The sequence below is a fragment of the Panicum virgatum genome, chromosome 5K (genome assembly GCF_016808335.1).
Source record: "Panicum virgatum strain AP13 chromosome 5K, P.virgatum_v5, whole genome shotgun sequence".
NCBI classification, from domain to species: domain Eukaryota; kingdom Viridiplantae; phylum Streptophyta; class Magnoliopsida; order Poales; family Poaceae; genus Panicum; species Panicum virgatum.
The window spans coordinates 15,161,529-15,186,769 of record NC_053140.1 but is presented as its reverse complement, the minus strand read 5'-3'; the positions used below and the strand labels follow the sequence as shown (position 1 = coordinate 15,186,769).

At 47.1% G+C, this 25,241-nt stretch overlaps 3 protein-coding genes, 2 long non-coding RNA genes and 1 other non-coding gene across 7 annotated transcripts; 3 read left to right on the top strand and 3 right to left on the bottom strand.

Moving 5' to 3' along the window:
- Window positions 1-71: 71 nt before the first annotated feature.
- LOC120710554 lies at window positions 72-833 on the bottom strand. Its single transcript, XR_005689929.1, has 3 exons — window positions 614-833; window positions 406-474; window positions 72-305 (listed from the first exon to the last, which is right to left on the bottom strand). It is a non-coding gene; the product is annotated as an uncharacterized LOC120710554 (long non-coding RNA).
- A 1,302-nt stretch (window positions 834-2,135) lies between these two features.
- Window positions 2,136-2,971, bottom strand: LOC120709730 (spore wall protein 1-like). Its single transcript, XM_039995390.1, has 2 exons — window positions 2,851-2,971; window positions 2,136-2,611 (listed from the first exon to the last, which is right to left on the bottom strand). The coding sequence occupies exons 1-2, from the start codon at window positions 2,969-2,971 to the stop codon at window positions 2,136-2,138; spliced, it is 597 nt and encodes a 198-aa protein (XP_039851324.1).
- Window positions 2,972-3,745: 774 nt separating this feature from the next.
- LOC120706585 lies at window positions 3,746-6,593 on the top strand. Of its 2 annotated transcripts, none has more exons than XR_005688362.1 (5): window positions 3,746-4,229; window positions 5,475-5,594; window positions 5,705-5,866; window positions 5,970-6,034; window positions 6,131-6,593. It is a non-coding gene; the product is annotated as an uncharacterized LOC120706585 (long non-coding RNA). The 2 variants fall into 2 exon arrangements; XR_005688363.1 differs by lacking the exon at window positions 3,746-4,229 and adding an exon at window positions 4,252-4,921.
- A 6,900-nt stretch (window positions 6,594-13,493) lies between these two features.
- LOC120706584 (tubulin beta-4 chain) lies at window positions 13,494-17,300 on the top strand. Its single transcript, XM_039991264.1, has 4 exons — window positions 13,494-13,650; window positions 14,276-14,691; window positions 15,552-15,821; window positions 16,385-17,300. Exons 2-4 carry the CDS (start codon window positions 14,298-14,300, stop codon window positions 17,059-17,061), a joined length of 1,341 nt encoding a protein of 446 aa, XP_039847198.1. The 5' UTR covers window positions 13,494-13,650; window positions 14,276-14,297; the 3' UTR covers window positions 17,062-17,300.
- Window positions 17,301-19,957: 2,657 nt separating this feature from the next.
- On the top strand, window positions 19,958-20,030 carry TRNAR-ACG. Its single transcript has one exon. It is a non-coding gene; the product is annotated as a tRNA-Arg (tRNA).
- A 916-nt stretch (window positions 20,031-20,946) lies between these two features.
- LOC120709728 (protein disulfide isomerase-like 1-2) lies at window positions 20,947-22,672 on the bottom strand. The gene is made up of 5 exons (XM_039995389.1): window positions 22,494-22,672; window positions 22,349-22,379; window positions 21,933-22,229; window positions 21,174-21,291; window positions 20,947-21,032 (listed from the first exon to the last, which is right to left on the bottom strand). The coding sequence occupies exons 1-5, from the start codon at window positions 22,670-22,672 to the stop codon at window positions 20,947-20,949; spliced, it is 711 nt and encodes a 236-aa protein (XP_039851323.1).
- Window positions 22,673-25,241: the final 2,569 nt, after the last annotated feature.

Sequence of the window (25,241 nt, the reverse complement as noted above, 5' to 3'; positions counted from 1 at the left end):
CACCGAGTAGCGAGCACAGCACAGGAGTACAGCAGGCAACCAACAACATGCAACTCGCAACTAGTCCAAGTTTAAAAATGAATGCCACAACACCATGGGCAGCAGTTCACAAGTCCAAATTTAAAGATAAATGCCACGACGGGCAGCAGTTCACAAGTCCAAATTTAAAGATAAATGCCACAATGGGCAGCAGTATCATGACCAATTAACCATTCACCAAACAAGTCTAATTTCGCAACTTCCAAACTCTAGAAATCATCGGCTTGCCCATTCATTTCTCCATCACTGTCTGCAACATCGTCATCCTACAATACAAGAGGACGGTTAACAGATTATGTACAGCAGATTTGAAAATTAATTTTTGAGAAGCACAAAATTATGTACAGCAGGTTATAATTCTTATACCTCAAGATGAAGCTTCGAAACAAGGGCCTCAATCACTTCAAGGTCACCAACAATGGAACCAACCTTCTTCTCTGAAAATCAAACAAGCCATAAATCAGCAAGCAAGCCATAAATCAGCAAGCAAGGCATAAATCAGTAAATAACTAACTGATACTCATGCATGACTATTGCCAAGTAAAACTTTCTCAAGCTTGCCTCTTCATCATACCTGTATGGTATCACAGCTTTAACATCTTTTGCAACTGTTAGCTGCGGCTGATTCTTCACTACACAATGTGCTACCTTCATATGAGTCCAGAACCCTATTGTTCCATAATTGGTCTCACATCTACCCTTGAATCTGCATTTTGGGTGATTGCAGTAATGTCGGTGTCCTGACCCGGCGGTCCGGACCCAACTAGTAATGCTGCTGCGTGTTTCCTCGTCCCAGATGTTGATGCAAGAGGCAACACAGTAACGCACGGGTTTATCCTGGTTCCGGCCGCGGGGCCGTACGTCCAGCAAGGGGTGTGCGAGGGCACTGTATTATCTTTGCACCGGGCGTGCCTGTAGTAGGGGGTACAAGCGAGGCGAGAGAGGGAGGGAAGCTCCCAGGTCTCTACTAGAGGAGGAGTTGATTGAGGCGTGTGACAATATCGGAGGCTCGGTGGTGCTGAGTGTTGCGTTCTATCGAATGGGTCCGACCGTGACCCCCTTAAAGGAAGCCCGCCTCCTCCTTTTATAGACACAAGGAGGGACGGTGTACATGCGCAGGGGATCGTGGAAGTCGTCGTCTTTTCCCCGAATCGCGGGGGTGCAGTGGTCGAGCACTGTGGGAAGTATACTGTGGGGCATGGCGTCGGGCGTGGTAGTCGTCCTGGGCATCATCCTCGGCCTTGCGGAGATCGCGCCGGCATCCTGACAGCCCCAGCAGGCGGCGTGGTCGTCGCTATAGGGTGTACCGTCTTCCAGGTGTGGCGTGGCGGCGTTCCGTGGGCCCTGCAGGCCAGGGTCTTGCATATATATGTGCGCCAGCGGTAGTGGGGCACGTGGCGGTCCCGGGCCCCCCCTGGGTGGAGTGCTAGCGCGTGCGCTAAGGGGGTCCGGGAGTCACGTGGAGGTCCCGGACCCCTCGAGGGGGGAGGTCCGGGCCTCCGGTTGCTAGTGCTGAGCATCCCTCCTTGGGGGACACGTGGCGACGCCGGATCCCTTCCCGAGCAGGGGACGGTCCGGGGCCGTTGGTCTGGTGAGGTGGAGTCCGGACAGCAGGAGTTGGTAGAATAGTAACGGGAGCTATGCCGAGCACGTCTCGTACCGCGTCGCAGGTTCCCACAGTGTTGCCACGGCGTCCGGGATGGCGGAGCAGTGACCGGAGTTGGCGGACGGGACTCCGGTCACAGCAACTATGGGGAATGGCGGCCTGACGCCGTCTGACCTGGGCGCTGTGGAGGAGTGGTTGGCATTTAATGCCTCTGTACGACGGGCGAGTGAGCGGAAGGGCCGTTTGTCCTTCTCGTCGAGGGGTGGCCTCGAGCGAGACGGAGACGATTCGCCCCGCTCGAGGGTAGGTTCGCTACCCTCGAGAGAGGCGGAGACGATTCGCCTCCCCGAGGGTAGGCTTGCTTACATTTGGAAGGAGGCCGTAGGCCTTCGTGGGCTCAGTTGCCTAATATGTGTTTACGTTTTTAGGGTGATTTTAGTACTCCGATTAGGGTGCCCCTAATCGTGGTCCCCGACAAGTAAGCCCACTTCTATGTATATATCTTCCCGTTATCCTCAATGACCAGGTCCTTCTTGGTGAAGTGGTCCCACACACGAGACGTGCACCTCTTCTGCCTCTTTCCACTTTGTCCATTTCCATCTCCATCTTGGACAGCAGGATCATCACCTTCAACAATGATGTCATTTCTAGCATCTGTTCCTTCTCCTCCCTGTCCACCAGTAGCACCACCAAGATTTACAGCAGCAGTACCACCAGAAGCATCACCAACAGCACCACTGAGAGGAGTGACAGCACCACTTGGCAAAGAATCACCAGAACCTCCACCAGCTACATCACTAACACCCCCACTTGACAGTCCAACAGCTGCATCAGTTGAACCTCCACCAGCTGCACCACTTCCTGGGCTAGATCTTGATGTAGGAGTTTCACTGGATAGACAGAGACCAAGATCTTGAGTTGGAACAGGACTTGAGCTTCCATTTGATGAGCTTGACCTCTTAGATCCTACCAAGAGAAAAAAAATCAAAGACATACACCCATTTTTAGATAATAAGCTTCATTGAATCAGTACGAAAACTAGGAACTACGCAACTACAAATCAATTTACTACTCTATACTAAACTAATAAAATGCAGCAGGAGGATCTACTCTACTCTCTACTCATGTACAGATGACAGATCTATCGAGAACTATAGTAGCAGCATGAACTAGTGAACTACATACACATTGATTTTGAAAATTACCTGTGGTTGACGTTGGAGGAAGAGTGGTGCTGTGCACCACCACCGGCGGCCGTGGTGGCTCGAGGATGAGCCGGCGCTTGGATGCCGATGAGGCAGTACCAGGACCTCCTTGACGCGACATCCTTGGTGGCGGCGGCGGGCCTGAGAACCGGAGGACGGAAGAGAGCACGGGCGCCGCGTCCTGGGGGCTGCCGGGGTGCGGCCCTCGCCGTCGCTCGCCGGTCGGCGGGCGGCGCAGTGCCGGTCGGAGGGGGACGGCGGGAGGGACTGCTGGAGGGCGGAGCGGGCGAGCAGGGTGAGCGGGCGGCGCGGCACCGGTCGCCGGTCGGAGGGGCCGAGGGGACGGCGGGAGGTCTGTCGGAGGGTGGAGCGGGCGAGCGGGGCGAGCGCCGAGCGAGAGTGCGAGACTGCGGTCTGTGGGAGAGAGAGAAACTGAGACTCAGAGAGAGTGTGCGGCGGCGGCGGCTGATATGGGGAGGGAAAGGGGAAAAATTAGGCGCCTTTAGGGTTTGGGGAGCGGGAGAGCGGGGCGCGCTGCCAAATTTTGGTGTGCGCTGTGCGCGGGGCGCCAAATTGGGCTGGGCTACTGAGATTGGAAGAAATGGGCCAAAATGTGGTAGGGGTACGGGAATTCCCGCGGGAATTTTCCCAGCTTTATACGGGAAACTGAAAATACGGGCGGGAAAACACCTCAACCACTTCCTGTTCTTGTTTTTCCGCCAATTCAGGATATGGGCGGTATATTCAGAATACGGTTTCGGACGGTACGGGATTTTCTGATTCCCGTTTTCATCCCTACACAATCTCTCTTCTTTCTTTCTTTGAGGAAGACACAATCTCTCTTTTAGGCTAACAAACTTGAGCAGCCCACCTCCCCTCCCCCGCCGCCGGCCCACAGACGGCCCAAATTCATTGATCCACCGGACGTTCCCCACCCTCCCGGCCACCCGTCTGCTCTCCCGATTCCCCCCGCGCCGCCGTCTCGCCCGACGCCCTAGCCGCCGCCCGTCCTACCGGCCTGCTGACTGCTGACTGCTGCCCGCTGCTGTCGCACCGCGCCCCCGCCGCCCGCCGCCCCGGCCGCAGGTCTCGCGCAGGGCCCTGCCGCCCTGCTTCGGCCGCCTGCCGCACCGCGCAGCCGAGCAGAGGCGCCGCCTCCCGCCTAGCCGCTGCCGTGCAGCCGTGCGCCCGTCTCTGGCCGCCCCTGCCGCCGCGCCACGCAGCTGTGCAGGCGCAGGGCGCAGCCCGCGCAGGGACCGGGGGCAATGGCCGAGGGGCGCCGCCGTCATACTCTACTGCTGCGCAGGGCGCCAGGGCCGCCGCGCACGCGCACTCGCGCAGAGCATGAAGCCAGCCAGGGCCCTGTGAAGTGAACCAAGGTGAGGATTCACGAATTTTGCTATAGTTGGTGAATATGTCTTTGCAATTTGCAATTTGTGATTACTTATGTAGTTATGGATTTGTGAGCATCCTTATGACCTTATCAATGCCATTTGTTGTTTTAAAATTTTATCCTCTATTTATTTCAGATGTTCCCACTTTGAAATGCTGATCATTTAGTACATCTATTATCTATATGTTGAAGAATTTGTTAAGAACCATCTATATTATCAGTACTCAATATGTGCTGTTAATGTGTATTTTGGGCTGAAATTAGCCCTATATTTAATTCTGAGCTGGATTAACTTGCTAACTAGCTACTGGGCCGGTAAACTGGCTTGGCCAATGGGAAAAATGACTAAGGAGCAGCTTGTGTTGTTGCCTTCCAATGATTCCGTCGATCTGATGTTTTGCCTCCTATGGTTGCATCAATTTGATGAGTAGGCATCATGTTTCGCATTCAATCATCCCTCCGCCATGCGGTTGTACCATCTTGTCTTCCCCAAACTTGCCATGCCTTCTTGTTGCTCCTTGCCTCTAGCCGGACCTCCTACGATCACATGTTGCGAATAGCCGGTTACTCCAGCATTTGTGCACACGGAGCCTGGCTCTGTGGAGACGGTCCTCCCCCACGTTCCCAAGCCAAGACCTCTCCTTGCACAGATGAAGCCAGGCTAAAGGACTTAAACAGGTAACCAAACACGCGTTTGTTGGCTCTGGGAAGCCTGGCTAGGAGTTGATTGTGCCAAGTAATGCCACCTTGTTTTCTTATTGATCTTTTTTACGATCGCAACTTCGTAAGGGGAGATTTGTCGAAATGACACTAGTTGGGATTGTTAAACTTAATAATTGTGATAACTTAGCTATAGGGAGACGCGACCACCACTATTAATTTTGATTCTGCTACAGTATTCATTTTTTTAAAAACCTGAGATATGCTAGCAATTGACCATGGGTCGACATCTGATGCTAGAGGGATGGGGGAGGCCTAACATGGCACTACAATGGTTTGTTACCAAAATACAGAGCATTACCATGACATATGAATCAATTTGGAGGTCTGCTGCAAGAATTTTAAAAAACTTAAAAGACACTTACTGATTTGTTCTCTCTTGTCACAGCTGAGATGCACTGCATGATGGTTGAGCTATCTCTTAGTTTCATCTGTGTCTCTTGCTTATAGAGGCCACAATTGAGATACATTGACGGTTCAACTGTCTCGTTCTTTGTGCATTTTTTATCAGGTCGTCTGGTTGAAACAGTTTGAAGAGTTTGACTGTTTGAGGACAAGTCTGCCGCCGTCGGAGAAGCCAGCGCTTGGTAGCCGTGAATATAAAGTAATAATCGAAGCAGATCAGGAGCTGGTAGTTAATTTGTGCAGTCTCCCTCGTCAAATTCATGTATACTTGAATAGTATTCACTCCCTCGTCAATTTCATGTGTATTGATCAACTTTTTCACTATGGTCTTTTCAGTGTGATGGTGCTGTGATGGAAATGATGTGGGGCATAAAGAATCCCATGCACAGTTTAGTGCCTCAAGAACTAAAGGTGCTGACCAAGGAGGAGTGCCTTCCAATGAGTAAAGGAATGGAAATGGTCCTGCACCGTCATAAATTTGATGTCAAGCCAGAGATGGTGAGTTCTATTCACATCCTATCCTGTACTTGTCGTGCAATGTTTTCTGTTTTTCTTTTCTTGCTATGTCGGGCCGTCTTATGGAGTTATCTGGCTTCAACAGTTCAGGATGGAGTCCTATGAAGCTAGCAACTGCCCTGAAGAAGATATCTTGAGATCCTACCTCAGGTTAAACATGATACTATTTTGCCAGTGTGTTTTGACTTACTGCTTTATTATCTTCACTTGTCAGGACTGAAAGTTTTGTATCTGTGTTCCTTCCAGATGTTTTCATCGGATGAGTTTTCAAAGATGAAGTTAGATTCAAATAAATATAAGAATAAGGTCATTAAGTACTCTATCTCTGTAATCTACAAAGAATTAGTGCATGCCTACAAATGAAGCAGCCAAGCCGCTGAATCAAGCTGAGCATTGAGGGTTCTGCCGTGGAAGAGGTTGTCTTGTGAATTGTGATTCTGATGGTTCAAACAAGTTGTGGTTTATGTATGCTCGTCTGGATGGAGAGTAACCTTGAAGAAATGAAGAGTTATGGGTTTTTATTAACCGTATTGTCTAGGCAGACAGTTGCTGGCCTTTATTTTGACTACCGTAACATTATTGATTAGTAATGAATATCGTGGTATGCAACTCCTGCACCCAGGGATTGCATTTTCTTTTTTTTTTCATTTATATCTACGGTATGTAGTTCTAATCAGCTGTGCACAAGTCTTGTCATGAGCATCATGCCTCTTACCAAAGCCTCCGTGTCGTTCTCCCCCTTGTGCAGTGTCGCCTGTCGGCAAATGCAGGCTTACTTGTTTAGAAATGTGTTGGTGCCTTCGTGGTTGTTACAGCGTTGCGTTGCCCTGTTCCTAGACTATGAGGATCGGAGTATAGAACCAGAGCAGATTGTCATGTTCTTCTATACTAGATCGAAAACAGCTGCAGAACGCAGTTGGTCACTAGAATGTAAGATTGAGCAGCACCCAACAAAACCAGGCCATGGCCTGCATGATCAATTTTCTTCAGCCAGCACAGCATGGTTTGCACTGCCGTTCATCAGATGCTCCACACCGCGTCAATGCCTTATGCCTCATCGAAAACAACACGAGTGGACTTGAAGAAGTGTCTAGTTATGTGCCCTGCCCTGAGCCACTGACTGGATCCTTGGTGCGTCTTTTCTACGGGACAGAGATGTAGAAAGTGCGTGTCTGAAGAAACCGCGGCAGATGCGGTTGGTGGCTTTGGTGCGCGCACATTTTCACTGGTAGAAGCAACATCCGCAGCGCAAAGAAAGAAAGAAAACCCAGATGGAAAGTGGCTGAGCGATTCTGGCAGATTGATCGTAGAAGAACCAGAGACGATTACTATGCAATAGCAGGTCTGCAGGTGCGCGCTGAGGAGGAGGTTTCCCAACCAGAGCTTGACGCCGCACGATTTCCTCTTCCTCCCACTTGAACAGGGTGCGGTGGGGATCCAACTTTGAGCGCAAGCAAAGGATGCAGCTGCGACAGAACGGAACCCCCCCCCCCCCCCCCCAGGAAAATGACGCGCGGATTGCCCTGGATGCGCCGCCGCACCTTCGCATGGCATGGCATGGCAGGGCATGCGGCGGCGTAAAATAGTATCCTTTCAGGTCGGGATGCCGGCATCCTGAGTGTGGTGTGGTGCCTGGCTCCAAGTTGGCATGAACTCTGAAGGGATGGAGCAACAGTTTGCAGTTCAATCTTGCATGTTCAGCAATCAGCATTCAGGTGGCCGGCCAATCCTTGGCCTGCTTGCCCGCTTCTTTGCATCAGCTCGTGTTAGGTTAGGTGGCATCTCAAGTCCCAACCCACACACGCAGGGTATAAGCAAAAGCAAGCAGGCACCGGGGACATGTGCTTCCGTCCACCCCGGTGCATCCGGATCCCGGATTTCCATCGGAGCATCGCCGAGATGTAGTATATATAGGGGCCCCCTCTCTCGACTGTCTAACAACATATGAGTCAGGACCATCGGAAACCAACCAGCGATGCTTTCCGATGCCTCTTTGATCACCCTATTATAAATGCTGAAGCCTCTTTGATCACCTTATTATAAATGCTGAAGTACCCCATGCAAGTATGCAACGCCGGCATCACGCACTCGGTTTGGGGTTCTCCCTGGTGATGCAAATTGTTGAACGCAGGTCCCTTTTGCGACGGCCGGTGAGGGGTTGTTTTTCCGCCAGCAAGAAAAAGGATCTGTCGGTCTCATCTTCTTCAGGGAAAAAGGACAAGGCAACTAATTAGGTCTACCGAACGGTGCCATCAGGGAGCGAGAAAAATCCCCATCAGCGAGTTCTTATTCTTAATCGCCCCCACCGCTCCATATTGTTTAGATTAGATTAGGGCCGTGTTTAGTTCGGTAGGGTGTAAACGCAAAAAAATCTTGCGTTTCGAATCTTCCCAATTTGAAGCACTAAATGAAGTCTATTTACAAAACTTTTTGCACAGATGGGTTGTAAATCGCGAGACGAATCTAATGATGCTAATTAATCCATGATTAATCAATAATTAGCAAATGGTTACTGTAGCATTACTGTTGCAAATCATGGATTAGGTAGACTCATTAGATTCGTCTCGTGATTTACAGCCCATCCATGTAAAAATTTTTATAAATAGACTTCATTTAGTACTTCAAATTAGTAAGATTCATTTTCACTTTAATGCGTTTATGATTTTTTTGCGTTTACGGGTTGGAAGTAAACACACCCTAACATCGAGACGCTGGGCGCTTGGGGGCAGGAGGGGGGCGCTTGTCCTGTCCTTTGGATGATGGGAACACCACACGGACACAGCACCGGGTGCAGGTGTTCAGCCGGGCGCCCATGTGCTCGCGACATGGGCTGTGTTTAGTTCCCCGAAATCTACTGTAGCAGCGTGAAAAAAATATTGTAGTGTAGTAGATATTATTCTACCATGATCTAACTAGGCTCAAAAAATTCGTTTCGCAATATACATCAAAATTATGAAATTAGTTTTTTTTATTTATCTACATTTAGTACTCCATGTATGGGTCATTTGCTATATTTAATGTTTTGATGTAATATAGATGTGATGGAGATGTGATGTTTTTGTGGGGGTTTTTGAGGAAACTAAACAGGGCCATGGTGAAAATGCTCATCATGCATCCGACGACCGATCTCTAGCTCGCCGCTGGCGCCAGGTAGCCTGGGATCAACACTGTGTTTAGTTCCCTTGAATTTTACTGTCAGGAAAAAATATTGTAGTACATTGTAACACTTTTCGTTTGTTTGTGGTAGATATTGTCCTACCATGACCTAACTAGGCTCAAAAGATTCGTCTCGCAATGTACATCAAAACTATGCAATTAGTTTTTTTTATTTACCTACATTTAGTACTCCATGCATGGGTTATTTGCTACATTTAATGTTTTGATGTGATGGAGATGTGATGGAAAGTGGTGTTTTTTGGGGGGGTTTTGGTGGATCTAAACACTGCCACTAGCGAAAATTGGCGCTGGGGTCGCCCGCACTGTGCTGGTTTGTTGTAGAAAAAATTACATTGGCAGTTGGTGCGAGAAAAAATACTGTTGACTGGCTGAAAAAACACTCAGCAAAACAGATTGATTTGGGCTAATCTAGTTTGGCATGCAAAGGAGTCGGCCACGAAAGGGGTTGTCGGCAGGCAACGCCTTTACGCCGGGCTTAATTTCCGGCTGCAGTTTATTCTTCAGGGATGCATGCCCCACGCGACGCCGGTTGGTGGCTCGCCCCTGTCAACTCGATCCACATCGCGCAACGCATTTGGGTGCCGCTTCGATCTTTCTAGCCAACCACGCCTAAGGTCGCTAGCTCGGTTGGTCGAGGGTGTCTAGTGGCACCCCCGCGGCCGGTGTTCGATTCTCTGGAGCGAATTTCCGATTTGTGGGATAAAAGAAAATTTCTCGCTGTGCTCGCCACAAGATTTAGCTCTCTTCGACATAGACCAGGATTCGAGAGTTTTTCCGCGGTCGGGAGATGGTCCGTTGAGGCCCCCCCCCGGCCGCATTTTTTTTCTAGCCAACCACACCACGGTGCATGCCCTCCCGACTCCAGGGGCAGTTCCGCCGGCGGACGGGCGCGTCGCCATCCGGCGGGTTTGTTTGCTGCCCGAGAGAGCCGTGGCCGTGAGCGCGACCGGAGCAGTGGCAGCGCGCGGCCGGACCCTGGCCGTACGTGCGCAGTGCCATGATGACCCGAGCCACATGCGTGGCAGGACGCTCCGGGCGGACGGGACGGCGTGGGGCGCCTTTTCCCGTGCAGGCGCCGTGGCGGCGGCAGGCAGGCACCCGGGCTACGGCTGGGTAGAGGCGTAGAGCACGGCGCGTCCCGATCGGTGCATGTACATGTACTGTAGAGGCGACACGGCGCGTCGTACAGGATCACACGCGCCAGTACTGCCACACGATACGTATCTACCGCCCGGCGCAGCGCCGCACGCTGCGTCCCCGTACCGGCCGTGCGGCGGCGACAAGCAGAGGCGATGGCGAGCATTCACGGCGCGAGCGGGGCACAGTAGCGAGACCGCGGCAACCAAACAGTAGCTGCGGCCGCTGCCGGTCCGCGCCATGTGACCCGCTCGTGGCCTGCCGCCGCCGCCGCCCGTCACGGGGAACCATTTCGTTCTCCCCCTCACCGCCTCACGGTCACGGGAGAGGCTCTCGTAGGCCCTTTTGGTGGTGGCAAATATCTCTCCGGCCGAAAGGCTGCATGGTGCATGCTGCGGCGCGGATAAACAAGAGCGTGCAGGCCCCCCTACCCGGCTGGGCATTCTGGGTCACAGGAGAGGAGGTGCGCGGTGGACTGGGCAGCACGCAAAGGCGCAGCGCGGCGGGCGCACCGATCCACGGCTCGTGGGGGGCGGACCGAGACCGGGACCGGGCGGCCGTCACCCGTGGGCCAGCGATGCTCGCTGGCACGACAGCGCCAGCAGGGATGGCCTGTGATGCCTGCGACTGGGAGTGCGACCGACCGTGTGGAGTGAGAGACTGTGAGCGAGCTCAGCACTGATCTAAACACTAGTATTGCATTATTACGGTGGGGGTGGGAATAACCTCACGTTTCTGATCTGGATCAGCCGGTGGAGGAATAATCCGGCGGCGTCCCATCTCACGCTCACAGCAATCCTCTATTTTTGCGACCAGGACGGTGAACCTGCAATGATTGAGCGAGAGGCGAGGAATTACCATACAATTATCCTGTTGCTGTTTTGCTCCAGTACTAGTCAACAGTATTTTCCTCTCACACCACTCCAACAACAGTTTCCAGCCACCAACCAGCCAACAGTGTTTTGTCTCATGCCACTCCAGCTCCAGCACAAAAAGTTTTTTTTCCTCCCTTTTCGTGTCGAGGGACTAGCGGCTGGAAGGACGATGCGATCGGGATCCTGTTCCTGCCTGGCCTTTCCTGCACATGTTGGTTAGTACTGGACTACTGGTACGTGGTAGGACAGAGCGCGCCCGTTGCCATGTGCGGGCGCGGTGGGGTGCGGGCTACGGGAGGGGAGTGACCGTGTCATCAGTCTCGGCACCCGGCAGTGCTAGTGCGTCGCCGGCCGGCGGATAAATAAATATAAATACTGCGGTAATAAATTAAAAACCCCTCGGGGAGGAAGCTCATCTGCCCCGCGCCAAAGGTCAAACCCGCTGCTTGACTACAATGATTATGCCAAATGGACGCTCCCCGCCTGCTGCTCCGTATCCATCGCCACGCTTGTCACTTCGCTGCGGGATGACCAATCTACCCCCTGCGCCACCTTTCGCTTGCTCTTGGCCGCACGGAATGCTCCTAGCAACCTTTGTCTGCTAAAAAAAATATCGAGTCTAGTTTTTTTTTAAAAATACTAAGTCAAAGTTTTTGTTTATTACACCCCAAAAAAATTGGAGATATACCTATTATGTTTTTTTCCTTACAATGTTCATGCCTATTATGCTGGTACACATGAGAGGAAGAGAAACGAGTTCTAACAACCTCATGCGCTCTACCTATATACAATCCAACCAACTCCTTTTCGCACTAATGCTTGATTGATTAGAAACAACCTTTGTGCTAGGCAACATGGACGTGGCACCATCGAACACCCCTCTCAACAACGAGGATCATGTGTTTCTATGCTTTTTGCCTCCTTGCTTAGTTGACATCACTACCCACTGCATATACTCTATGTATGTACAATGCATCTTTTTTATGAACAGTATGTACAATGCATGTTGAGGTCTTGATACAACTACAACAAAACATCTTATGAAAACCCTTTTTGTGCTAAAATGAATGTGCCATTTTTTCCTTCCTATTTTTTTATACAACCTAATACACAAATTTGCATGAGGATTGGGTTTTCTTTTCACGTCCCCTCTTATTCCTACCTACCCCCCCCCCCCCCCCCCAATTATGTTTTTGCCTCTACTACGTAGTTATGGCCATCTCCTCCAGTTGTTCCATCAAGGCCCTTCATATTTGGCCACTACTTAACTACCCAAAACTATCGTTCATTTATATCCATTAGAATATACTTACTGTTCATTTATGTAAATAAGTGAAAGTGTTTGTGTCTCAATGTACGAGACAATATGTATTATATTGTAGTTCAAATAGTTGTTTTTTGGACTTTCTTTTAGGTCTAGTTGTTTATGGAGTTAACACTCTAAAATTTATATGTATATTAGCATGCAATAAATTTCTAATTAAAGTTTTCCCTTAATATGGTTGATTTTTAGCTAAAAAGTAAGCTAAGATATGGAACTCGGTACATTATTAGGAAATTGGCATCAGTGCAGTGGTGATAAAAATGTAGTCAGATTACCAAATGTCAATAAGATAAAATATACTCATAAACATTGGTATGGTATCCAAAATATAAGCACTAGTATTTTTTATTATTTTTTAAACAAAACAAAGCATATTTTTACTTAACTTTATTTCAAGACTCCTCAATTCATATTATTTTCAATATCAAACTTGACATAATTTGAAATGATTGATACAAGCCATTTCAAATCAGAAACACACAGTCTACCATTCTTTGTGCCCGTAGCAAAACTCTACCATTCGAAGCGGTGCAATCCTAGATGGACGCCGAAAATTCAAACCGGTTTGGTGCAATCCTGGATGGACGCCGAAAATTCAAACCGGTTTGGTTTGTGTAGCGTAAGTTATTGTAGCAAACTTTGATCAATAATTAGAGGTACTAAATGAAGGTATTTTACAAAATTAACTTCACAACTCCTGCGCTATTTCCCGAGACGAATCTAATGAGGCCTTTGACCACACGATTAGAGGATAGTTACTGTAGCTAATCATCAATTAATTATCATTATTAGATTCATCGCGAAAAGTTACACCCATCCGTAAAAAATTTTACAAATGAATTTCGTTTAGTACTTTTATGCATTGAAATTTCTCTCGTAGGGCAAACAGGGGCTCAAAAAACAAACAAACGCCGATACGCCCGGGGGCAACCTCCGTTCCGTCCCCGGGGGCAACCGCGTCATTTTCACCGGCCCGCAAGCGGACACTCGAAAATTTTCAAACTCCAAGCGCCCAACGGGTCGTTTTCGAACCCGACGCGGCCGGCCGTTGATGGAAGCGATCGGACGGCCCCGCGCGCCCGAGGCGCGGCTTTGGAGGGAACGCGGCTGAGCCGTCCGATCCGCCGCCCTAGCCCCCGCGCCCACTATAAAACCGCACCCTTTCTAGGGCACCAGCCCATCCATTTCATTTACCACACCTCCTCGCCCCTCTCCCGCTCTCCCTCATCCGGACGGCCCCTCGCTTCTGTGAGGTAAATGCTGGGAAATCTTTGTCCCATTTTTTCATCCGACCGCCTGTTTTTTGTGAGATATCGGGTTGTTGTCAGTGTTCCCGTGGGGTTTTCTGGCTGGTGGTAGCAGATTTGGGGATTTCTGTAGTTTCCATTATGGTGCGGGTTTGAATTTGGGGGCTGGATTTTGGTGGATTTTGCGGTTGGCTTCACTGCTGGAGCGGCTACTTTCGCATAGATCTGCAGCGCACCAGATTTGTTCTGACGTTTGATTTTCAAATCATATATCTCTCGAATGGGGATTTCAGTTCTCGGTTCGTACTTGGGATTTTTTTTAAGGGAGGGGAGCGGGGTTGCGGCTTTGCTCATAGGGAGGTACTTCGCCGAGATATTCCCTTGAAATTTCTGATAGATCTAAGTCTGCTCTTCACTTGCTCTGAGATGCTATCGCCAAGGATTTGGAGTTTCTGCGTCCCAAGGTTTTTTCTTCTATTTTTTTTTTGCAATTTCGTCGCCGGATCTGTTTGATTTGGTGCTCGAGCTAGTGATTGGTCTTAAGATCTGGTCCTCAAGTCTCATTTCGAAGTAATCTCCATCGTTTTCTCGCCACTAACCACATATCCCTCTGCTCCCCTCCCACCTGCAGCTACCAAACTTGAGATCCAACCATGAGGGAGATCCTCCACATCCAGGGCGGCCAGTGCGGCAACCAGATCGGCTCCAAGTTCTGGGAGGTGGTGTGCGACGAGCACGGCATCGACCCCACCGGCCGCTACGTCGGCACCTCCGACCTCCAGCTCGAGCGCGTCAACGTCTACTACAATGAGGCGTCATGCGGCCGCTTCGTGCCGCGCGCCGTGCTCATGGACCTCGAGCCCGGTACCATGGACAGCGTCCGCACCGGGCCCTACGGCCAGATCTTCCGCCCCGACAACTTCGTCTTCGGCCAGTCAGGCGCTGGGAACAACTGGGCCAAGGGCCACTACACTGAGGGTGCCGAGCTCATCGACTCTGTGCTTGACGTCGTGAGAAAGGAGGCTGAGAACTGCGACTGTCTCCAAGGTTGATCTCTTTTCAGCATAGTGGAGTGCTTACCAACCGTTTGACCTGAAAGCTCACTGTTAATGATGCCTGTTTTATTGCATTGATGCTTGTTGGATCTGATGGGAGCACCTTTTGGAAGGCGTGATTATGTGATCATTTAGCTTTTAAGTATTCTTGCTTTCTATTAATGTAGATTCTTTTTTATTGCCTAGTGCCTGTTTGCATCTGATGAGCTTTAGTATTCTATAATGTTTTCTAATTGTTTACATGCCTCTTGTCTCTGTATTGTAAAGTATGGAACATCTAGGATTCACCTTATGTGTTGCCGGATCTATTTTTACTGTTACCCATAATTGATATAGTCTAGTACTGTTAAGTGCAATCACACGAGCCTCTTCCTTAACAATAATTTTGGGCTTTAACTGCAAAATTAAGTGAAGTTACAAGAAGTAGCATGGTGTCTGCCTAGTGTTTTTATATACATATTACTTGGTGTGGTTTTACTGATGTTTTGTGGTTTGCTTTCTTTCATATTTTAAAGACTGTCTAATGGTTTAGATATGGGTGATTGGTGTCTGCAGTATATAATTCTCTTGATTGATATTGTACCACACATTCCTCTTCTTTGAGATAAAAAAAGCTAAAATTTGATTGCCTGCATCTGGTTTGTGCACAAAGTTCTTACCATGCAATGATATCTTTCAAGATAGTCTGTAGCCTTCAGTATAACTATATTCAGTATAACTATATTTGCATCTAGAGTTTTAGTTTGTTTGCATCTTGATTATGTAGTTTGTTTGCATCTTGATTATGTAGTTTGTTTGCATCTAGACTGCGAAGGAAGCAACTCATGGATTTCTTTGATTTGCTGTGATCAGGCTTCCAGGTTTGCCATTCCCTTGGAGGAGGCACTGGATCTGGAATGGGCACTCTTCTTATCTCGAAGATCAGGGAGGAGTACCCTGATCGGATGATGCTCACATTTTCTGTCTTCCCTTCGCCTAAGGTGTCAGATACTGTTGTTGAGCCATACAATGCAACACTGTCCGTGCATCAGTTGGTGGAGAATGCGGATGAGTGCATGGTTCTTGATAATGAGGCTCTTTATGACATTTGCTTCCGCACTCTGAAGCTAACCACTCCTAGCTGTAAGTTGATTTATACTCAAGCTTAATTATCCTGATCTGAAATGCGCGAGCCTTGTCAGATAGATTTATGCTTTTGATGTAGCTGTACTCGGTAACTCAAATTAGTTCTTTATTTTGTAATGGTAAATCTGTTGATGTTACTGTGGTATGTGCCTGATTAGCAGATTGATAAATATGGCTGCCCATGCAAAGAAAAGTTGATGTTCAGTTAATGTGTCTTGCACTTGTCCTATGTGCATCAACCAAGCCAACTCATTACTTCATCTTGATTTCTTTGCTACTGAGCTGGTTAAGTCTAATGTTGCCAATGTACAAAGAAATCATGTACTTGTTCTAATTATAGGTAGTACGCATGGCAACAATACAATTTAATCTAACAGTGTTTCTATACTAATAGAAAATGATCTTAAGTATATAGTTAATGGTGCTTATCAGATAATATGTCTTTGTTTAGATACTTGCCACTATAATTGTGCCTGTCAAGAGTCATTCTGGTCTTTTTGGAACATATATTAGCTGTTTTGTTGTTTTTTCCTTTACTGACTTGCTTTGTTTCTGAACAGTTGGAGACCTGAATCACTTGATCAGCGCAACAATGAGTGGTGTCACTTGCTGCCTCCGGTTCCCAGGACAGCTGAACTCTGACCTTCGCAAGCTTGCAGTCAACTTGATTCCCTTCCCTCGTCTCCACTTTTTCATGGTTGGCTTTGCGCCACTCACCTCGCGTGGCTCGCAGCAGTACCGTGCCCTCACTGTCCCTGAGCTGACCCAGCAGATGTGGGATGCCAAGAACATGATGTGCGCTGCTGACCCGCGCCATGGCCGCTACCTCACAGCCTCTGCCATGTTCCGTGGCAAGATGAGCACCAAGGAGGTGGACGAGCAAATGATCAACGTCCAGAACAAGAACTCATCCTACTTCGTGGAGTGGATCCCCAACAATGTCAAGTCCAGTGTTTGTGACATCCCGCCACGCGGCCTCTCCATGGCTTCCACTTTCATCGGCAACTCCACCTCCATCCAGGAGATGTTCCGCCGTGTGAGTGAGCAGTTCACTGCTATGTTCAGGAGGAAGGCTTTCCTGCATTGGTACACTGGTGAGGGCATGGACGAGATGGAGTTCACTGAGGCTGAGAGCAACATGAACGACCTGGTGTCCGAGTACCAGCAGTACCAGGATGCCACTGCCGACGAGGAGGATGACTATGAGGATGAGGAGGAGGCAATCCAGGACGAGTAAGGTGGTCTGGACAGTCCCATGTTGTACCCCCAGATCCTGGTTTGCTTTAAGCTGGAGCTTGCCTATGTTTGGTTATTGTCATTCGCGTATGTTATGTTGAGTATGTAGTAAGTACTTAAGTGGTAGCATGCTGCATGCTACCCGCTTGTCCTCTTTCGCCACCAGAAAGACATGTTCGCCTGCACTGCTTGATATGCCATCGCTTATATGGGTGGAGTATTGGATTATTATTGTATCTACTTGTTTGTGTGATGGGTCTTCCCATTCCTTGCGGAATTGTCTTGAGAACGCACTCTCAATTAGAAATCCATGAGCACCTGTCGGCATCGATAATCAAGAACAGGTATGGAGCTTGTGCCCGGACAGTACCGGCCGGACCAATCCCATCGTTGGCACCTGCCAGATCTTGATTATCTCCTGGCTGCATAAACAATGGTCACAGTAATGGCAGGCCGCCGTTGCGCCTTATGGACAGCTCTCGATTGCACATTGCCTTGCTACAAATCTATGCGCGCCTTGAGAGTGGAGTGATACCCTGACTCAAGAACTAAAACCTGTTCTTTCTCTTTCACTACGAATCTTGTACCTGCATTCCTGGACTACATAGTCACTACAGATTTCCAGCGATCTGGTTTTGATGCATAGATACATGCATCGAAACAGCATCATTACGCAGCTTTGTTACTAAGTTGCTTCCCTGATACTGCATAGTGCATACGGTATAAAACACCATTTTTTTTATTTCAAAACATACAGCATCTTGACTTTATAGATTTTGAAGAACTTTTGACATTAGTCAGTAAATAAAGGTACGTGCGGTTCTGATCAGAATTATGGACAAACATGCATCATATCGGTAGTAATTTGCAGATGTTGCAATAGGTGATTTCTCATGCATGTTCCATCTACAAATTCATGGTTTGCAAAACTAAATTCCGACATTGCAGTAACATTAGACAAGATCACATCTGAAATATACTATAAACTTAGCTCAGTTGCTTTGATTTATCTGTCGCACGAACCGATTACAAGTTTACAACAACTCAATTTCAAGTAGACAAAGGCGAACCTACAAATACACAAGTATGAATCACTCGCCCATAATCTGACTCAATAAATCTTCTAAAAGTCAAAGAGTCAGAACTTAGAATCTCTGCAACCGAGTGACACTCAGCCTGACTAGAGCACGGCCAGGCAGAAGAACGCGACCCCCGGATCAACCAGCGGCGTCGCGGCCGCCACAGCGGCTTTCGCTCCTCCGGCTCCGAGCGCCGCACCAGGCGCGGCGGCCTCTTCGCCCACGACCAAGCCGCCGCGGGGGCGGAGGGAGCAGGACGCGGGGCCTCGCCGGCGGCGCAGGGCGAGGCCGCGCTCCACGACCGCGGACGACCACCCGCGCGCCGCGTCGGCCTCCTCCGGCCCGGCCACGGCCAGGCCCCCGCCGCGCCGGCCCGCCAGCTCCTCCGCGGGGCCGTCGTACGCCGCCAAGACGGCGAAGGCGCCGTCGATTGTGAAGGCGAAGGCGCTCGCGGGCAGGAGCGGGGTCCCGTCGGCGGCCATCCGTCGGCTCGGCGGCGGGATCAAGGTCGGAGGGGGATCACGAGTGCAGTGGACGCGACGCGGCGCGAGGGTTTACCGGGATGGCGGGAGAGTGGGGCTGTGGGAGACAAGGGAAGGTTGGGGTTGGGGGGATACAACTATATCGGGGCCTCGCTCTCGCTCGGATTCAAATCCGGGTCGAACTCCACTCCTGCGTTCAAGACGGTGACGGCGGGGAACGCGAATGCGCGGCGGTTCCGTCACGTCGGTGAGGCGTATTCCGGTATGTCTGTGTTTCGTGTGAGCCTGAGCAAGCGTATTAGTGATTCCGAGTTCCAAATTCTATTTTCAAAATCCCATTTCTATTGTGAGAACGGCAGGATATCAAATCTGAATTATCAAAATACCGAAAAAAAACTTCTCAGAAATAAATGAAAAGCAGTGGATTCTAATAAGTAATCTCTTTGAGGTAGAATCAAACAAATCTTAAAAGATGCTCCAATCAGTCTCATGTAATTATCAAGACACATATTGCTTCAATCGTTCACTTTCTGTACATTTAATTGGTCTTGGCCTATTTTTATCCTAATTAAATTGATACCAAGTCTGAAGGAGCATAATAATATCCTAATTTTGGGATGCAAACATAGTCAAATTTTAATTATTATTAAAAAAATTTATTAATAAAACAAGTCACAACAAAAGAAATTATATTTTGCGCAAATTTTTAAATAAGATGAACCATAAAACTTGGAGTCAAAAAAGTCAAACGAATTATAATTTGAAACGGAGAGAGTATACAAGAACCGGGTCTATTGTTACACTTATACAACGTCACAATTATTTACATACAACAACTAAGGTCAATGTCGTTTATTTGTCATTGTGTATCAGTTTGTTAGTTTACTCGAGCAATGACCATGAAGCTCAATTCAAGTATTTGGCATTGCGATAGCTAATTTTGGGATGCGATGTTATCTGTTACTGGAGTGATGACCTTGAAGTTCAATTTGACATTGTGATAGCTAATTCTGGGATGTAGTGTTAATTGGAGCATCTTTGCTAGTAAGATGTAAAAGCAAAAATCTCCACTACAAAATGACAATAGTTGGAAAACCCAAACAGTTTCAACTACAACGGTGCAAACACTGTAGCAAAAACTTAGCATGTAATTTGCTTTGTTATAATGAAAGAAAAGACACACATTGTTACCTGCATTCGTTGATGTCCGCGCCCAAAGGTTCCGTCAGATAGTGAGCGCGACATGGCAAAAGTACTGCCACATGCCCAAGGGTCTCCTATCCTGGTTATGGACCTGATTTCAAATAGCATGCCCTGGTAAATGGAACAAACAGCTGACTCCGTGGCCCAATGGATAAGGCGCTGGTCTACGGAACCAGAGATTCTGGGTTCGATCCCCAGCGGAGTCGTTATTGTTTTGCCTTCATTTTTTTTTCATTTTCCTTACAATTGCAACAGAAAAAGATTAGTTCAATAATCTAGGAAGCTATAAGACAAGATAGTTAACGTTTTTTTAACCCTGGAAAGCACCCACGCCAACATAGTTAAAGTAGTCAGATTCGTAAAAGAATGATCCCTTACAGATAACAGAAGTACACACATTTCTGAGCTCTGAAAAAAAATAACAGAAAAAAACACTCATATGTTAAAGAATAATCAAACATTCGTACAGAGTAAAAATTAGAGGAATTTCAATTCCTTTAATATGATAGAAATGGTTATATAAATGCGATATGTAATTATGTGAATATCTGAATGTTACTTTGATAGCTGCATTCTTGCAGTATGAGATACTTATTCGTGGCACAAGTGTCCAAGGGCGTCCACAGGCTCTGAAAAACTTATCTAGTGCATGTTTGTCAAAATCTTGCACATAAAGAAACACATTTGTATACTATTGACCCTTATGATTGCACACCAAGCTTATTTGATATCGACTGAAGCCTTTCAGGCTGGTTGTAGAATATGAACGGCAGAGCACAATTCACTGCATGCTTACTGTAATTTGTGAATTGCCTTCATAAAGTAAAACTATACCATATTTGCTGTGATCACACATTCATCATTTTGCAACGAAGTTGCAGCTTTGTCTAAGATTGGAGTGAGCAATAGACACAAGACGATTGTGTATATAGGACTCAAGCAGAACTTTTTTAACATAAATAAAGTTTTTTTCTTCAGGCCTTTTCATGAAGCATGCAGTCAATCATTCATTACTACAACATTCAGCAATAGACTGTAGAAAAAGGTGCCAACAGATGGCTCAAATAAGTGAAAGCAAACACGATGGGAAAATAGATACAACACAAGGCCTGTTAGTAGATTTCACCCATGCTTGGTAAAGATCTCCACAATCGTTGCTACCAGGGTCTGGCATGCCCATTCCATCGTTTCCCTTAACTCAAGCAGAACTGCAATAGAATACTATGTGTTCATGAACTTATCCTCAGAATTGAGAAAGCAACAAAACAAGCATCATGCATATATTAGAAGACTAGCTTGTGTGAGACTAAAATTTCTTTAAACAAAAAAATGTAGTATAAGGAGCGAACCTTTCTTAGCAGAATTGAAAATAACGTCATTAAGATTGCTGGCAGCCACTTTCTCAACAGGTTGGTCGCTAACTTCTGGAACTGGAGCTGACTTATGATAAGGTTCTAAGGTACCATCCTACATAAAAAAAGGGGGCACATGTCAAGGTCAGTAAAATTTCAACATGGAGTAATTACTTTTGATCCTCTACAGAAACGATGATAAATAACAGATAGTGGGCACACAATCATTTAAGGACTAGGTCTTACCATATACTGTTTGAACCAGGGTAAGATTTGATCAGGCTCAACATTTGGTTTCATGTATGTTGCGGTAGATGCTTCCATGAAAATGAGGGGCACTTCACTTTCCTTAAGCTTAAAATACTACAATATTTGCACCATACATTAATTGGATCATTTTTTGAATTAAGAAAGTAGCTAGATGAGTAACTGTAGGAAGACAAGAATAGATAGTTCAAGTTTTTTTTTGAAAACCTGGAGAGCAACTTGTGGGCCGGAAACATCCACCATTGTAAAACCTATGTTCTTTTGACTATATTGCTTTAAAGCTTTTAAAAATTGATCCTTGAAGTCTCGAAATCTATCATCACCGGACCTCAGGAAAAGAATTGCCTGCCCAACAAGATTCTAACATCAGTTCATGACTCAGCTCAAATTTGAGGGCAGTACTATATCTATATGAGCCAAAATGGAGGTCTAGAAACCGCCTAGGAGGGCTTGGGATGCCGAGGAGTGGTCAACAGCCGCAGAACTTACTGTAGCCTTGCCCCCGTCATTGTTATCAGCTAAGGAACTTGGAGAATACTCTCCCGACTTGATTTCAGTAGATGCAGTACCGACTTGTTTCTTCAGATACTCCACTATGCTCTCTGCATCCCTCGCACCTAAATATTCTTGCACAGTGCTCCCTTTGTTTCCCAGGAGCTTGATAGTTGGGTACCCAACAACGCCGTACTTCTGTGTGAAATCCTGATTTTTCCTGTCACTGGCGTCAATCTTGGCGAGAACGATCGGTGGGTCATGACTGCGCAGGATGGACGCGGCCTTCTCGTACTGCAAATATGATAAGCACAGGATGACACAGGACCATGAGGAACACTGGCACAGCATTCTTGGTTCTCCCCAGGAAGGATTCAGACTTAATTTCAGAGGATTTTATGGCCAAGAGTTACCTCGGGGGCTAGTTTCTTGCTCCAGTAACACCTGTGGATTACAGAGATCAAATGTGGTCAGTGTGGAAGGCATAGTGGTCCGCACGATTTTTCTTTTCAGATTGAGAACTCATACGGGAATAGCATAGGCGTGGTACAAATTTACCAGGGCGCGTAGAAATTGACGACGATGAACTGGTGCGCCGCGACCGCCTCCAAGAAGTTGCCGGCGTCCAGCGTCAGCACTGCCTCCTCCGAGAGTCGGCCGCGGGTGGACGACGATAGCGGCAGCGGCAGCAGCAGCAGCGCGAGGCAGGCGGAGGGTAGCAGCAAGGAGCTCGCCATTGCAGGGGCAGGTCTGGGCGGGGCTGCCGGCTTGATCGATGGCCTCGAGGTGGAGGCCGGCGGGCAATTTATTTTAGTGGGTGTCGGCGAGTGAGCGGGCCACGAAGCAAATTTGCAGAGGATCCGTTTTCATTCAGTCTTTCTAGGTTCCGTAGTTCACTTCGGCCCAGTAGAGCCCGCCTGCGTGCACCAACAATTAGCTCTAGTTTAAAAGATGGAAAGAATATTCTAAAAAAATGGAAAGAATAAAAAAATTTAGCAGTCCATCTGTCATTTTTGTATCTTTGAAACCAAATCGAATTCAGATCTAAGTTTTTTTGCGAATGCAGAAAACATATCATTATCTACAGGCTTACAAAGTTTAAAAATGTCTGACAACTTCTAGATGGCTTCTGTAGTGCATTTGTACCATTTGCAAATGTTTGGTGCATTTACAACGCCAGAAAAAGCACCCTCATGGCTTACGTGATTACATCCTTCAACGAGGCAACCAAGGGCATCTCTGCACGGTAGTAAGATGCGGCCAAAGTTTTTATTGGTAATTAAATATGCCATCAGTATCCTCGCAAAAAAAATGCCATCAGTAAACTCAGAACTTGCGTAATCTTTGCCATATTGTTTATAGATACTTTTCATCAAGCAGCTACCCTATATGCCAAAGGACAAAAATATGGCTTCATGTTATAGAATGTAGGAAAACATCTACTTCGCCTCCCCCAACTTTCACGGGAGTCTAATTTTCCTCCTCCAACTTTAAAACCAGACATAAGGCCTCCTCCTGCTCATCAAAACCAGTCAACTTTCTTCGCTGAGTGGTTTGAGACTGAGGTGGCAACTATTTTGAATTTTTTTAAATTTTCATATGTGCAACTTTAGAGCATGGATATTTTAGTTGCTTCGCAAATGTGAAGTCTAAGCAAGATTTCGAATTATCGCAGTGAATGTTTGGTAAACTTTGAAGTAGGTTAGCTATGGTAGAAAATTCATTGTGATTATTGAAATCTTGCTTAAACTTCACATTTGTGAAGAAACTCAAATATATTACATATAACATGTGTAAAACCACACATACAATGTTCAAAAGGACAAACAAATATAATGTTACCAAATTTTTAGCAGGCATTTAGGTACCCTAAAAATTTATGAAAAAATTGATTTTGGCTCCTTTTGAAATTAAATAATGCAAAATCCATTCAATAAAATCTTGCATCCAATTGTATTGTGATCCATGCTCTATGTACTAGAATTCTATGACATGTCATGATTTTTAGAATTCTAGTACATCTAAAGTTGCACCTATGAAAACTATTAAAATTTTTTGTCAAAACTGCTGCCATGTCAACCTCAAACCACGCAGGGAGGAAAGTTGTCCGGTTTTGATAACTTGTACGAGGCGAGATGTGTGGTTTTGTAGTTGGAGGAGGAAAATTAGACTTTCGTGAAAGTTAGGGGAGGTAAAGTAGACTTTTTCCTAGAAGATATGAGATAGTACGTGCAGTATACTCTCCGTATCATCCTCGGCCCATATATTCTTGCACAGCACAGCGTTGCCCCAGAGCGTGCTTCTTGCCGGCATCGTTATTGGGTCATGGTTACGCAGGAATGCAGGATGGACCGTGGACGCGGCCCTTATCGTACTGCAACACGACATGCATATAGATATAGGATATGAGCAACACAAATAAAGCTACATTTTATACTCTCCTCAAGAAATATTTAGGTTTTCAAAGGATTTAATTCTTTTCAATATAATCGGCAGCTCTCCTGCCTGGTTCATTTCAAAAAAAAAGATTTAATTGGTAATGATCAAGAATTACCTATGGATCCAGTTTCTTGCTCCAATAAGCCAATAACATCTTTGGGGATAACAGGGATCAAACGGACATGACCAGCATTGTTGAGCTGCAATAATGTTCATTTGAATCGAAGAGAGAAGACTATTTAAATTTTCGCTAAAATTTCATTCTCCGACGACATATCTTCGTTCTATCCACTTGCTTGCCCTGATAATTCTAAATTTGCAGCTTCCTCTTCCTCAAATGCAAAATATTGAAAAAATACAGCAGAGAAAGATTGGTCACCTGTGTATTTATCCTGTATAATATCTGCATGTGTGTGCCACTATAATACTGACAATATATGCTATATGGACAGACGGTGACCTCCACCACTCACCTTTTGCACCTATTAGGGCGTGAAAACGATCATGCATGATAAAAAAATTCCTAAAAACGAACCTCATTTTCTTCCTCAGAAATGACAAGAACAAAAATGAAAATGAGATCAAAATTATCAAAATACGGAGTACAATAATGCATGCAATAAAAAAGGGCCACAAATATTTGGCCAACGTCTCACAGGTTTAACCGCAGGGATTGAACCCACGCGCCGACGTGCAGCATGGATGTTCAGTTTGAGCTTGCCTGATGCATGCTGGTCGAACAGCCTGTTGTCCCGTGCAGAAGCTGGCACCAATGGCAATGATGTAAACGGACCACGGACCACCCACCAGGAAAGATTGCAGTACATGTTCTGTTATCTGTAGTCCTACGCATGGGTCTCTCATGGC

Excerpts from the sequence above, each read along its gene's own strand:
- LOC120709728 (XM_039995389.1), bottom strand. The coding sequence starts at position 22,672 with ATGGCGAGCTCCTTGCTGCTACCCTCCGCCTGCCTCGCGCTGCTGCTG. Across the intron at positions 21,292-21,932 it reads ATGACGGGGGCAAGGCTACA|GATGGTACCTTAGAACCTTA; the intron begins GTAAGTTCTGCG and ends TTTTTTATGTAG. Across the intron at positions 21,033-21,173 it reads TTTCAATTCTGCTAAGAAAG|TTCTGCTTGAGTTAAGGGAA; the intron begins GTTCGCTCCTTA and ends ATTCTATTGCAG.
- LOC120709730 (XM_039995390.1), bottom strand. The coding sequence starts at position 2,971 with ATGTCGCGTCAAGGAGGTCCTGGTACTGCCTCATCGGCATCCAAGCGC. Across the intron at positions 2,612-2,850 it reads TCCTCCAACGTCAACCACAG|GATCTAAGAGGTCAAGCTCA; the intron begins GTAATTTTCAAA and ends TTCTCTTGGTAG.
- LOC120706584 (XM_039991264.1), top strand. The coding sequence starts at position 14,298 with ATGAGGGAGATCCTCCACATCCAGGGCGGCCAGTGCGGCAACCAGATC. Across the intron at positions 14,692-15,551 it reads GAACTGCGACTGTCTCCAAG|GCTTCCAGGTTTGCCATTCC; the intron begins GTTGATCTCTTT and ends TGCTGTGATCAG. Across the intron at positions 15,822-16,384 it reads GAAGCTAACCACTCCTAGCT|TTGGAGACCTGAATCACTTG; the intron begins GTAAGTTGATTT and ends GTTTCTGAACAG.